Source organism: Mya arenaria, chromosome 13, assembly GCF_026914265.1.
Source record: "Mya arenaria isolate MELC-2E11 chromosome 13, ASM2691426v1".
NCBI classification, from domain to species: Eukaryota; Metazoa; Mollusca; class Bivalvia; order Myida; family Myidae; genus Mya; species Mya arenaria.
This window is the reverse complement of record NC_069134.1, coordinates 66,515,810-66,531,197: the sequence shown is the minus strand read 5'-3', so window position 1 is coordinate 66,531,197 and position 15,388 is coordinate 66,515,810. Positions and strand designations below refer to the sequence as shown.

The window sequence follows — 15,388 nt, the reverse complement described above, 5'->3', positions numbered from 1 at the left end:
TTTTTTTGGAATATTTCTTTTTCGCTTTTTTGGATTGCCCCAAAACTACCCACCATATGACAATGAACTTGGAATCAACTAGGGATGGCTTAAAGCTGCACTCTCACAGATTTACCATTGTTACAACTTTTTTTATTTTTGGTCATGGAAAGAGCATTTCTGCATAAATGTCTGCAAACCAATGCTAAAAGATTGCTGACAAAAGATCAGATCGCAGATTTTCGTATTTCCGTTCGAAAATTAATGTTTATTAATTAATGGCTTAAACCTAACTAACGGTGAAAAATGCATAACGCATCAATTTTTGAACTTCAACATTAAAATCTGCGATCTAATGTTTTGTCAGCAGTCTTATATAACTGGTTTCCACGGATTTTCGCAAAAATTGGCTCGTTCCAAGACAAAAAATGAAAAAATTGTCAAAACGTTCAATCCGTGAGAGTGCAGCTTAATAGGTCTATATGGCTTAATATGTCTATTACTGCATAATTCTAACATGATAAAAATGGGAACATCTCAAGAATGCCTGTAATGAATGTAAAGTACCAAGCTACAAAAGTGCTAAATTTGAGCTGCCAGGCTGCGCTGAAATGGAAATCTAAAGCATTTAGATTTGCCACTAGCATGATTGACAGCCTACAAGCAGAACGGTGAATGCCAACGCCGCGCAGTAACTTCAAAGGCTACTTCATGCTAGTTTGAAATGCTGAGCGTGACTGTTCTAGTTTGCGACGTATCAGATGGCTTTGTCATCAGTACAAAACTACAATGTCACCTTCCTTTGACAAAATGACAAGCATATTTCGCAAACAATAGTATCATTTTGCAACTGAAAAATCCTTAAAGGATATATTTAACCTAAATAAAACCTAAAAACAAGCAACCATAGCTACATTGGTGATAATTAAAACCCGAATAGAACTGTTAAATACAAACAACTATAGCGTGATATGTTTTATGCTGTTTTTGTTTGACCAAAAGATATGGTATTATTTTGAAAAAATTGTCTTTCATCAATGGTTTAAAATTAATGACAACAGCAGTACTAAAACTGACAGGCAACAAATCACATACAAGAATATTCTTGTACTTTTCCACATAAAACAGTTCTTAGAAAGAATGAAAAATCTGAAAAAGGATCAACTTCCTTTGATGTCCCTCACAGATTAACCGTTTAATAAAATAAATAACCAAAAAGTGTTTGGAAAGTATTCAACATGTAACAGATAGGTCTTATAGGCATACATCATTGCTTCATTCACTGTATAGGTTTACTGTTTATACAAAACAATCCCATTAATTACATCATTTTTAGACCCAATAATATATATATATAAATATATATATTGAATACAGGTATGATTATAAATGAGCAAAAGCAAATAAGCCAGACTCTCATCAAAAACACAGACGCTTTGAATGTGTGTCAAGAGTTCTTCATCGCCATTTATTTTTTCTTCGAAAATCTCATTTTAACCCAGTGATTTTGTACTAATGTTGGGCTTTTTACCAAAAGCCTGTGATTTTGTATCAAATTTAAAACATCTTGCGCAAAGCTGGGCTATTTATGAAAATCCACCAAAAAAAAGCAAGGGCTTTGCTGGTTTTGTGTAAAAAGCCGTGCATTTTGCAGCTATTCGCTCTTTAGTTATACAGATTAATTCCACCCAAGAGAGACTTATTTGTATAAAAAAACGCTCAAAATTCAACCTCAAAATTAATCTTTTTTTCAATTGTATTTAATTTTTTAAACTGAAATGTTGAGACTCAAGACACTACACATTGTTACTAAATCAACAGTATTAGAGATAAATCATGACATTTTAAAATTTGTTTTTATAGTAAATACAGCCCTTGGTAAGCTTATAACTGGCATGCATGATCAGTTTTGTGAATTCATTTGATAAAAAATAAAATCATTAAATGACTTCTGAACAGAAAATAAATCAAGATTTACCAAGGGTCTGTCTCATTAGAAATCCTAGGAGCAATTTTGTACCTAGGAGAAGGTTTCAACAGTGTATAGCTACTACTTTTGAATATCTCTCCTACATGTCGCTCCTAAATTACTCCTAAGATTCTAGATAAGACCGCCCCCTGATAGTACTTCATAGCAACACCAGAAAGAAAACAAAAATCATATGAATGCTTACCAGAATGTGAATAATACCCATCTGTGTGACTGTTATTCATTTGTTTTGGTATATGGAGATCTACTCCTCCCTGTAAGTTTGCAGACAGACTGTTGCCGTTCCTGTCTACCGGCTGACTTGTACATGTCCCCAAGTACTCCAAGGGATACATGTTTTTTTCAGGACTGAACGATCTGTTAAAAGCCATGTTATTGTGAGGCATAGTCCCTTCCGCCATATTAATTGGCAACCTGGGATAAAAAAGTGGTGCAATATACGGCTGAGCATACGGTGGATAAACAAACCATGCATTGTTCGCCCCTTGTGCCATGTTAGCCGATACAATGTTAGGTGAATAAATGTTATGGGAACTTGGAGTTGTAACTACCTGTTGATTACCCTCATAATGCTGCTTGCTGGGCAAATCTTCCCTATGCTGTTGCCCTGGAGAAGATGGAGAGTAGTTTGTCGATCTCCCTGTATCTCTTGGATGGTTGTAGTAACCAGCATCCCCACGTTGACGATCATAACTCTGATTACTATAAAACTTTGGACCACTGTTCCTGTGGTTTGGGTGGATTGGGTATCTTCTTCCAGATGAATTTTCATTCTGGTTCCCTCTCTGATAGGATTGATTTGATTGGCCAGTGTTTGGATATTCTCTTGAGTAACCCTGATTTGATTGGCCAGAATTAAGAGGATCTCTATAATAGCCCTGATCGGATTGGTTTTGCCATCTGGGACTGTGAGGTGAGCTAGGAGAGGCAGAATTAGGACCTCTGAACTTTTCGGGGGTGGGCATACCTAACAAAGGCCTAGGTCTATCCTGAAAATAAATCATACTGTCAAACAAGAGCACAACAAGTAGATTAAAAGGCACATCTATTTTTCTCAACCAACAGAAGGAGAATTAAACCTTAAGTTTTTGCAAAACTAAATTAATGACAAGGCAGACAGAAACAGGATCTTGACAAGTCCTCTCCTGTTTGAACATGAACAGCAAAAAGCAGTTATAAATAAATCATACACAAAAGTATTGTGGTTTAAACAATGATTTTTAAACAAAAAAAAACAAAAAATGTTTGGGGTGCAGGTACTGAAAAATCTATTTATATTGTTTCATTTACAATGAATTGTTTTTAATCATCCAGTTTCTTATTGACATAGAAGATTTAATAATAAATCCCCACAGCATACCCTTTTATCTGGTGACTGACTATATGAATGTTGGTGTCTGCCTTGATGACCATGACCCCTATGTGGGCTCCCAGTGTGACGCCCTTGTGGGCTTTCATGGGCTGGGTTGGTACTGGGCTCAGACATGGATCGGTGCATGCCAGAATTGCCTGTAATCCGAAATGAACAAAATATTTAAAACTGTCTGGGCTCATTCTGATTTTACAAGTTTGTAAATAACACAAGTCATGCCAAAAGCTTGCTGAGGTCATGCACCATATTGTCAATTCATGCAAGAACTCTATGTCCGCATCTTTTTATATTTATGCACTTATTGAGTTCTTGCTCTCAGGTGGCAAATTATTATGCAGTATTTGTATCCCCGTTTTTAGATAGGTTTCAAAGATTTCATTCAGTAGAGATCAAACAATGGTCAGGTATTGTCGAAAGTTGATCGTATGCCTTTGAAGTTGTGATTTCCAAAAATTTATTACAGCTTACTGTAAAATTATATCATAAACTAACATCATTTATTTCAATTTCCTTGATATTTTTTTTTCTTTTCCAAAATGGAAGTACCCCCCGTATTTTAATCCAGTGTGGCCTGCTTGATGGCCTACTATTTGTGTTAATTTTAAAGCAAAGATGAAATTTATGTTTGAACAAGTTCATTTTCTGCTCTTCATGAATATTGGTAAGAAACAAATTTTGGCAACAAACCTTCTTGTGCATAATAATTTTAATTTTGACTATAAAATCGATCAATCCAAATAGCTATTCAGATTATTCCAATCATGGATTATGCTTTTGGTCCACTTTCAATCCCTACCAATCAGTGATAGTCCAATGAACACACTCAAACATTGAGCTTTAGATAAGATATCAATCCAAAATGTTTATTAAATACACCCTCTTTTCAAATGCTTTGATTGGTTAGGTAAAGGCTTGAAGGAAGCAGATACCGGAGTGTCTCGTGTTATTCGGCGTGGCAGACTGCCCCCCTTCCTTCTCTACATTTCTTTGTTCCTCACGCCGTCTCCTCTCATTGGCCTCCCTAAAAACCAGCCAGCCAATCAAAAGAAACACATATTTAAAGTGTACCCAATGAAAAGCTTTTTAGTCAGCAGAGGTCAATATTACTCAACTCTTGATAAGACAGTGCCATTTTATCACACATATGACACCTCATAAGTTATAATAACTGTTTATTACCAAGACTTGTTAAAAGATTATTAATTACATCTACGGTATAGATATTTTTTAAACGGTTTATTGCAAATAAAAGCCCTGTACAATACCTTTCTTTGCGAGCGATAAGACGTGGGCACTCCTTTGCGATATGACCAATCTTGCTACACACGCGGCACAGACGGTCAGATGGAGGGTCACCTACCACCAACTGCTGACGGTCGAAGAAGAAATCCTGGAATCCCTGTATATCCTGCAGTATTGAACGTACAAGGTAAAGTGGGGAGTTGGTTTAATGGTAAGGTAAAATTGTACACTTAAAACAACTCAATGTTAATATACAGCTTTATGGTAACATTTCCCAATTTTAATCAAGTTAAGTACAAGTTATGGAATTCAGGTCCCTTTTTGTGCTGTTTAAATATTTAAAAACAAAATGCTAAGGCGTAACAATATTTCTATGACAATAATAGAAATAATTGGAGTTCCTTTTTACAACCCCTTTAGCCTAAACATGGGCAACAGGCCGAGTGAGGTAATCAGTGCTGTTAGCTTGTGAGGCGTAGGGCACTAGCAGAATGTCACCCTGGTAATTGCAACAATGGTACTTTATTGTGCGTCAATGTATAGCATGTACAGATCTTAAACATTCATTGAGTATGACTGCATGAAACAAACATATACAACATAAGGCACCAGGCCCCAATATCACGAAAATACTTAAGTCAATTCTCAATCTCAGACTCGACTCATTTTACCATGTAAAAGCTTAGATTGATTAAAAATCTTGCATGTTTTTATACTTTTTGAAAATGTACTTGTTGATAAAAAAATTGTCAATTTTTTAAAGAAGAGTGTTATAGATTTTTAAGTAATTATTAAAAATGATAAATTGTACTCGAATCCTTTTTTGACTGTTGGAATATATTTCCATTGGAATCTTGACTGGAGGTTTTAATCAACATATTATATAGTAGAATGTACTTTTATAAGGTGTAAAAACATAATGAATTTTAAAAACATTCGACGTTATATGGTAAAATGAGTTGAGATTGAGATTTGACTTAAGTATTTTCCTGATATTGGGGCCAGGTGTCATGTAAAATAAGTCTATAATATAGTGTGAGCGCTTTATACTCCCAATATGGAATATCCCTTTCCCCTTCCTATAAATAAATGATGCACTTTTCCCTCATAGAAATGTCTCTTTTTAGGACCCTGATTAAGACCCTCCCGGCTGATGATTAGTATTTTTAGAGGTTAAAGACGGGAGATAAAAATTGCTACAGCTGGGTTAACAGTCATGTGGGTCTCCATAAGACCATGGATCAGTCACCATATCTGAACACATTACATGCATTACAAGTTCTACACAAACATCTTCCCAAGTAATGGCCACCATTAAAGCTATAGCAGGTCCAAGGCAATCCCATCAATTTTTAGTCCAAAAACAGACGGCCTTAAATAGCTGATTAAAAGAAGAACATCCACTAAAAGTATTCCTAAATCTGCAAGATGACCCGAACTCTGAACAAATTGGAACCCTTCCCTAAAATGGCTCTCAAACTAGAGGAAATAAAGAGTGAGTAATTAATTTTGCTAGCAGAAAAATGGACAAATAGACCTATTTATCTGAAATCCATTAGTCGAAGACCTTAAAGAAATGGCTTTTCCCTGCCTGTCGTCTGCTGGCTGTAATTTAAGCTGCTTTTGTCCTACAGGAAGTTGTTACAGAGATTATATCTGAACTCAAGTTGACAAATTTGGAGTTTATTTTGTAATTAACATCAAGATTCTTCCTTGAGTGAACCTGTTCTTATCAAATCATATTTGTCCTATTTCTGCCTTTTAAATAGACACAAGCCTGATATAACAATTTTTTTCAACATATGTATTATATTTCAATCATGAAAACTCACATTCCGTACACTTACATCATTTTCATATAATATTTTGAATCAGATTGAAATGAAAGCATTGCTTGTAAAGCCGGCAGTGCTCCAGCTAGCCAGTTTTTTTTGGGGGGCATTCCACCCCGGGCTGCGCCTTTTCTTAACGCCCTACAACCTTTTTCGTAGTGCCTTTTATTCTCTTTTGCTATTTTATAATTATCCGCTTTCTATCCTGTCTGTGCCCTTTCATTATTATAAAAATCAAAGACCGACTGCCCTGTAATGATTGTCATTATTGAGACATATTAAGCAATATTAATGACATTGCTGAAAGCTGCTCTCCGTAGGAATAAAATTACACAATTTGCAGTATTATTTATAATTGGTAGGTAAGAAACATGCTTGTTTAACCAGACATCTATTTATTTTATTTATATATAATGACAGCTTTTACCACTGCACTAGACAAGATTAATTCTTCAAGTTTCAGGGCAGTTACTTGTGTACTGTATACAAATGAATAGACAGATTTAAGGCTGAGACCTCACTGCTGATCTGTATTGTTTTTCTCAATCCAGAGTTCTGGGGCTTGGGGCATGTGCACATTGTCTTGGGTTATATATGAACAAAGTTTCATGCCTATCATCCTGAAAGGTTATTAAGTTTTTGCCAAGTTCATGTCTTTGAATGACTTTTTCAATGTATCAAGGAGCCGTAACATGCAAATCATTCAAGCCTTAGTTATTGGCCTTGCTAACCAGTACATTGGGTACAAAGTTTCATATGGATACCGTAAATGACTGGTTATAAGACACACTTTTTCCCCTCAGATTTCGATGTAAAAAATTGCCTGCGTCTTAAAACCAGTAACATGCTCTTGAACTTTTTTTCTGAGGTCGATTTCAGGCCAAGCGTTTGTTTAGGTCGTTTGAAAACTGGTGGTCAGTCGAGGTTCAAGCTTAGTCCTGACCATTATTCCGTCTCATTTCATATTAAATATACCGACACTGGATCGACAACTTAATAAGTTGAAGAGTCGAGCATGATTGCCGGTCCCAAATACACCAATCATGCACAAAACCTTATGATAACCTCGAGGTCATAATTTCACACATTTCCCGAAAAGCATGTTCCAAAATAAACAAACAATTGGCAGGTGTTAAAGTTGTAAAAATTGCACTGACAGATGAAAGGGAATTTGAAAAGGTGTGAAAACCCGATTATCACTGTATACACATGACCGTTATCACTTGATAAGGGCATCTGAGAGAATATTTGTGAAAAGTTAATAACGAAAATTTAATCATATTTTCATGGTGTTTTTAAAATTTTGTTGTTTTTTGTGTGTTTTTTTTCAAAAAAATATACTTTGCTATTATTTCAGTAACAGGTTGTTCTTTTACATTTTTACATTAATATACAACAGTTTTTGAACTTACGAGCCATTTCCCCAACATAATAGGTGTCGAAAAAACTGATGGCTTCAAACTTTAAAAATACATTCTAACACATTTCATCACAGACTAAAACGAAAACTTGGGTCTTTCCCAAACAATGTTAAAGATAACAACATTTTTAACGTCATCATTATTAATTTTTAGATTGCTACTGCTCTGGAAGAATAATCCTATGAATGATTTGATACAACTGTTTCAGCTGTACTTGTTAATATTTAAATACGTGAGCACATCATCACATATTTCATGTTTGAAAATCAAAATCTATGTCGTTAATCACACTGTTAACTTTACAAACTTTCAAACAATTGGCCCATTGTTACCTGTTTAGTTATGCTGTTGTTTAGGTCCAGGGACTTTCCATAAAGTTCCCGAGCATGGACCAGGGTGCTGACAATGTACTGGTTCACTGAAATATGGGACGTACAGTCATTGGTTCAAATAGTCTACGTCTTCAACATGTAACATATACGTAATATTTATTTATAAATATTATGTTGTAACCTCCCTTGAGAAAACCTGCCTTAATGAATCATCACCAGACCACACTGATCACCAGACCACACTGATTGACGTCAGAGTATTAGCATGATGTCTGGATTTGAAGGTCATGTGTGTTTGTTTGTTTTAAAGTATTCAAGACATTGTACGGCAGAGAATTTTGACGAAAATGCTATCCAGCTGGTACTTTTCATAAGAATAATCTGATAGCACATTAACTAAAAACTTTTATGGCTAAGTTTATGGCTAGGTTCAGAATTAATTCCTTGTTCTGAATATGTAGAAATATCAGAATGGAAAAGATTTGTCATAAAGGCATGTTTTTCCATGATGCGACTCATAAATATTGAATATTTATACAAACAAAGCTATGAGTGGAAATCAAATCCAGGACCTTCTGATTAAGATTCCAAACGCTAACTACTAAGCCATTGCCTACAATAATCTCTTCTGTTTATCTCACATAATCAAGGGACATAACTCATGTTTTTCTCAAATAATCAAGGGACATAACTCAACAACATTTTTGTAAGAGTTAGGGGCCTTACTACACACACTATCACTGATAACATGTGTACAAGTTTCATGTGGGTATGTTAAATGTTTTTGCCCCATGGTAAAGGTTTGTGGCTTAAAGGGGCTATTACCAGATTGTCCAAAAATCCGCAAACAGTGTTTCCTCAAAACAAGCATAGAATTGTCAATGCGAGCTAGTAAGAGGCTGATGATGCATCACTTGACATGGTTAAAAGAATAAATGCAACAATCACCTTGCTGTCTCATCTGTGTTTCCCCGTTTAAGCCCATAACAGTTTCCAAGTTTAAATCATATCTGTGTACAGATACTTATACCAACACTATTTTTAAACTTACGTGTATTTATGCCGTAGACAACAGTAGTGAATTTAAGATTGGAAAAATGTGCAAAAACTGTGAAAGGTGATGCGTCATAAACAATGTGATGAATCAGTAAGTAAGATTCGATGCTTTGTATGCGATGATGTTAATTATATGTAAGTTTGTTACAATTTTCTTTTTCTTTTGCAATGGTGCCATCTGGTGTCTAGCCCTTTTAACATGACATAAGTTCAGTACAATGATAACTTAACTTACAGCAACTTTTTTCTTCCAAAAACAACATAATAACAATTAAGCTTACAAGTATTGATAGTGGAAGAAACCTCACATATTGAAACCAGCAGTCAGACATATATTTTAAGACATGCTTTTCCAAATGTACATGATACTGAAACCTTGTAACAAGAGTGCTACAGAGCTTATGCAAACGCTTGCCTGTTGTTGTTGCTGATATTTTCCCAGCCAAAACAGGGACATATTTCAACAAGCATTAAACCAGAATTATGGCCAAAACCGGTCCATACATACTGTTCCTTGAAAGATGTGTACCATGTTTCAATTACATATCTTAAGCAGTTTTTAAGTTATGGCCCAGGTTAAACTTTTGGCATGACACGACAACAAGCTTAAAATGAGCTTAGAAACTTACTCAGAAATGGAAACAAATGAATGCTTTAACAATGTCCTCCCCCTCCCCCACCCAACAATACATTTGTAGTTTGACACCAGCATCAAATCTTCAATGGATTACAAGACTTACTTTTTCTTGAAAGGGCTCCTCCAAGATTGTGATTCAAATCAAACGGATCTGCAAAGACACACACACACTGTAGATTTAGGCCATCTAAAGCTCACCTAGTGAGTAATGCATAAACATTATACAAGTTACATTACATCATGAAACTGTAACTACCTTACAAATATAAACATGACTAAAATCAAACATATGGCTAAGCCTATTAAACTGTATATAAACATGCCTTAAATACCCTTTTTCCCAATTAAAGCATATAAAAAGCTCTGTAGAGCTTAGATTATAGATAATGTTTATAACTGGAACGGAAAAGAAAGAAAGATGTTATCTCAGAAAACAAAGCCCTTTCCCTACCTTCAATGGCAATACATTTCCCGTTCCAAAGTTTCTCAAACTTGCTGAGTGTCCTAAACTGTCTGATGGTGACCACTTGTTCTGTAAGGTTGAATTCTTCCAGGAAATAGCGGAAGAAGCCAAGCCACAGTTCTCCAACACTCGCGATATTCTTGCTGTAGCCAGGCCATACCTGGGGCTGGAGGAAAGAAATACGATATTTAGAAGTTATCTGAGTTAAAAGCAATTCATTTCTGCTGGATTGTGATATCATCTGCTACACTCAGTACTCGGTTCCACAGTCCATGTGATATCATGAACCATGGGACAATTGACTGGCAAAATCTCATTTTCTCCACAAGTAAATTTGTTTTCAGTAATTTAAGTGACAAAGGGCACGATATAGGTTGCTGCCAAAAAATTTGATTCTCGTTCACCCGAGTGATGATGCTATGCGTAGATTTAGCGGGATAAAACCTCTGATGAATGAGAATGAAAAATTCTAGATTTTAATGCATTATTACAGTGGTCGAAATTAACACAAGCCCGCTACCCCTGCACTGGTAAAATGTCTTCCCGGCTTGCTCAAATTCTGAATTTTATATAGCAGGTCTTTTTAAAACAAGAGCTGTCAAAGAGACAGCGCGCTCAACTATTCCGCCGCTTTTAAGTGTAAGGATTGAAAAGTTTTGGCGAAACATGCATGGATCACTGTTAGATTAGATTTCAATGCAATACATATGTGAGATATTAACATAAATGTGGTAACATGCAAAATTTTAACCAGAATTTTTAAGTCTAATAATAAAGGGCCATTATTTGCAAAACACAGTTATCTAACTTGATTATTCAATTAGATTGGGTGGTTGAATACCATTGTATAAAGTCTCAATGCAATACATCAAGTAGTTGCTGAGATATTATCCTATGTGTGCTAACATGCAAGACCTTAACCAGAATTTCTAAGTCGCATAATAAAGGGGCAAAAATTATATAATATAAAAGATAGAGTTATCTTACTTGATTAAATAAGAAGGTTCAATGGTTGGGAGCCTGTGTGTAAAGTTTCAATGCAATACATGATGTATTTGCTGAAGCATGGACTTAAAAGTGGTTACATGCAAAACCTTAACCAGAATTTCTATGTTGAATAAAAAAGGGGCCATTTACTTGAATTTAATGCAAACAAGAGTTATCTTACTTGGTTATTTAAGTAGATTGGATGGTTGAGTACCATTTTATAAAGTCTCAATGCTATTCATCCAGTAGTTGCTGAGATATTAACCTATGAGTGCTTACATGCAAAACCTTAACCAGAATTTCAGAGTCGAATAATAAAGGGCAATTATTTGCATTAAAAGCAAACTAGAGTTATCTAACTTGGTAAATTAAGTAGGTTGGATGGTTGAGTACCATTGTATCAAGTCTCAATGCAATACCTCAAGTAGTTGCTGAGATATTAACCTACGTGTGCTTGCACACAAAACCTTAACCAGAATTTCTAAGTCAAATAATAAAGGCCTATTATTGGCATTATAGCAAAGTAGAGTTATCTAACTTGGTTAATTAAGTAGGTTGGATGGTTGAGTATCATTGTATCAAGTCTAAATGCAATACCTCAAGTAGTTGCTGAGATATTAACCTATGTGTGCTTGCACGCAAAACCTTAACCAGAATTTCTAAGTCAAATAATAAAGGCCTATTATTTGCATTAAATGCAAACTAGAGTTATCTTACCTGGTTAATTGAGTAGGTTGGATGGTTGAGTACCATTGTATCAAGTCTCAATGCAATACCTCAAGTAGGTGCTGAGATATTAACCTATGTGTGCTTGCACGCAAAACCTAAACCAAAATTTCTAAGTCAAATAATAAAGGCCTATTATTGGCATTAATTGCAAAAAGTAGAGTTATCAAACTTGGTTAATTAAGTAGGTTGGATGGTTGAGTACCATTGTATCAAGTCTCAATGCAATACCTCAAGTAGGTGCTGAGATATTAACCTATGTGTGCTTGCACGCAAAACCTTAACCAGAATTTCTAAGTCAAATAATAAAGGCCTATTATTTGCATTAAATGCAAACTAGAGTTATCTTACCTGGTTAATTGAGTAGGTTGGATGGTTGAGTCCCATTGTATAAAGTCTCAATGCAATACCTCAAGTAGTTGCTGAAATATTAACCTATGTGTGCTTGCATGCAAAACCTTAACCAAGGGGTGACGCCGACGCCGACGCTTGGGTGAGTAGTATAGCTCTCCTTATTCTTCGAATACTCCAGCTAAAAATGAATACAAAGCGTTTAGTATAAGAACTCGGCTTGTTCATCCAAAAGTCTAATTTTGATGACTCTTATTATGTTTAATAAATTTGACTTCAATGATAAGAACGAAAAAAGGTAACAATTTGTGTAAAGATAGAAACAAATATTAGTGATATTTTAGGACTTTAAATGAAAACAGCGGAATTTGTGGCCACAAACACAATCACAATCTGTAGACAATTCATATGCTTTTTTTTATTTGATCAAAAAGTCAAATGAGTTAATAATGCACTAAAATAAAAATAAATGAAATAATTGCCTATCAACAATATTGTGACCTGAAATTTAAGCATAAAAGAAAATTTTAATGAATGTCAATTTCTGACAGCTCAGTTGGTGATGCTCCTGAATACAGAATTCAAAAAATATTGCAATGTTGCTTCGAATCTCATCAAAACCATCAATTTATGTCAATTCCATTAATTTTTAACCATTATTAAAAGAAAAGTTTATCTGATAATTATCCCATGGTACCAGTACTTGTTTATTGTTAGATGTGTAAAGTGGGCAGCAACGTGGATTGTGATGACCACGGTAAGGTGATATGGATCCCTTACTCTTCATTCTATCTTTTTCATATATTTACTAACAGGTACACATTTGAATAATGTTAATTAAGAGTGGAGCCAAGCGGGTTTTACTTCAAGTCAGACAAGGGGCATAACATAACAATTATTGAAACCAGAGTTAAGGGTCTTGCTACACATGATCAATAAATCTCTGCCAACAAGTGTCCAAAGTTTTATTAAATATCATTGAATGTGTTTTGAGTTTTGGCCAAGTATTAAGTTTCTGCACAATGACGCCGGATGCTCAGCTTTATTTCTATGACAATCGGCCAAGCCAAAGATCAAGTAACAGAACTAACCAGCATGTCAAGGTTGTTAAAGAACCAGGTGTTCCAGCCTTCCACAATTAATTCTTTGTCAGGTTCATCTGGTAACCTCAGCTGAAATCAGATGTAGAATTATAGGCCTTTTATTTGATGTTAAATCTTAATGTGTAAGATGTTTGACACTAAAACAGAGATTATTCACATTTGGCTAACATGTCAACATGCATTTGGGTCAAAGAGTTATTTATAAAACTTTGCTTCATGTAACTAAATGTTGTGGTAAAATCATTTTCTAAGGTTTTTCATAAAGCTAAGCTAGAAATATTAATCAATCTTACACAAAGCTTAAACAGTAAATGTTTTAGATCAGCTATTTCAAACTGCAGGCCCTACCTCCTGAAGGACTGGTATAACTGGTGGGTTTGTGTGCTGGAGGTAGTGGACCATCATGAGCATGTAAGCATACGAGGAGAGACTTCCGCGTGACGCGTCCCCGATTTCGCACACCTTGGCAAACACCTTCACAGCATAGCCTAAGATCTGGACACGGGGGTCGATATTCGAGTATGCTAACAACAGGGCTGTGTTCTGAAGTGCCTGATGGTAAAATCGGGAAAAGTTAATAACATTTTGAAGGTATTTTTTTCTAACGCTATCTGAACAAAACAAAAATTCTTTTAATTTATATGTCAACCCTTACAAATTGTTCATGCATATGGTAAATCCAATTTATCTTTGACAAACTATAAAATACACTCATTTTTGATGTACGCTTTTATGATACAGAAAAACTTACAAGTTAATGTTACATGTACCAGTGCTTACAAGTATATTATACAAGCTAATATCCCCCTCTAGGTGTGACATGCTGTCATACATGTACCAGTACTTACAAGTATATTATACAAGCTAATATCCCCCTCTAGATGTGACATGTACCAGTACATACCAGTATATTATACAAGCTAATATCCCCCCTCTAGATGTGACATGTACCAGTACTTACAAGTATATTATACAAGCTAATATCCTCCTCTAGATGTGACATGTACCAGTACTTACCAGTATATTATACAAGCTAATATCCCCCTCTAGATGTGACATGTACCAGTACATACCAGTATATTATACAAGCTAATATCCCCCTCTAGATGTGACATGTACCAGTACATACCAGTATATTATACAAGCTAATATCCCCCTCTAGGTGTGACATGCTGTCATACATGTACCAGTACTTACCAGTATATTATACAAGCTAATATCCCCCTCTAGATGTGATATATACCAGTACATACCAGTATATTATACAAGCTAATATCCCCCTCTAGATGTGATATATACCAGTACATACCAGTATATTATACAAGCTAATATCCCCCTCTAGATGTGATATATACCAGTACATACCAGTATATTATACAAGCTAATATCCCCCCTCTAGATGTGACATGTACCAGTACTTACAAGTATATTATACAAGCTAATATCCCCCTCTAGATGTGATATATACCAGTACATACCGGTATAGTATACAAGATAATATCCCCCTCTAGATGTGACATGTACCAGTACTTACCAGTATATTATACAAGCTAATATCCCCCTCTAGATGTGATATATACCAGTACATACCAGTATATTATACAAGCTAATATCCCCCCTCTAGATGTGACATGTACCAGTACTTACAAGTATATTATACAAGCTAATATCCCCCTCTAGATGTGACATGTACCAGTACTTACAAGTATATTATACAAGCTAATATCCCCCTCTAGATGTGATATATACCAGTACATACCGGTATATTATACAAGCTAATATCCCCCTCTAGGTGTGACATGCTGTCATACATGTACCAGTACTTACCAGTATATTATACAAGCTAATATCCCCCTCTAGATGTGACATGTACCAGTACATACCAGTATATTATACA

General features: G+C 35.3%; 1 protein-coding gene across 3 annotated transcripts in view; it reads right to left on the bottom strand.

Moving 5' to 3' along the window:
- Positions 1 to 15,388, bottom strand: part of LOC128213819 (terminal uridylyltransferase 4-like) — a 39,455-nt gene that overhangs the window by 3,598 nt on the left and 20,469 nt on the right. For 2 of the 3 annotated variants that reach the window (XM_052919877.1, XM_052919876.1), the window contains exons 17-25: positions 13,840 to 14,043; positions 13,480 to 13,560; positions 10,313 to 10,490; positions 9,965 to 10,012; positions 8,169 to 8,254; positions 4,607 to 4,749; positions 4,271 to 4,362; positions 3,330 to 3,478; positions 2,521 to 2,958 (exon numbers count right to left, since the gene is read on the bottom strand). In XM_052919877.1, the coding sequence (XP_052775837.1) occupies positions 2,521 to 2,958; positions 3,330 to 3,478; positions 4,271 to 4,362; positions 4,607 to 4,749; positions 8,169 to 8,254; positions 9,965 to 10,012; positions 10,313 to 10,490; positions 13,480 to 13,560; positions 13,840 to 14,043 (1,419 nt within the window). Of the gene's footprint in view, positions 1 to 2,153; positions 2,384 to 2,520; positions 2,959 to 3,329; positions 3,479 to 4,270; positions 4,363 to 4,606; positions 4,750 to 8,168; positions 8,255 to 9,964; positions 10,013 to 10,312; positions 10,491 to 13,479; positions 13,561 to 13,839; positions 14,044 to 15,388 lie in introns of all 3 variants that reach the window. The other variant, XR_008257808.1, reaches the window with a different exon arrangement.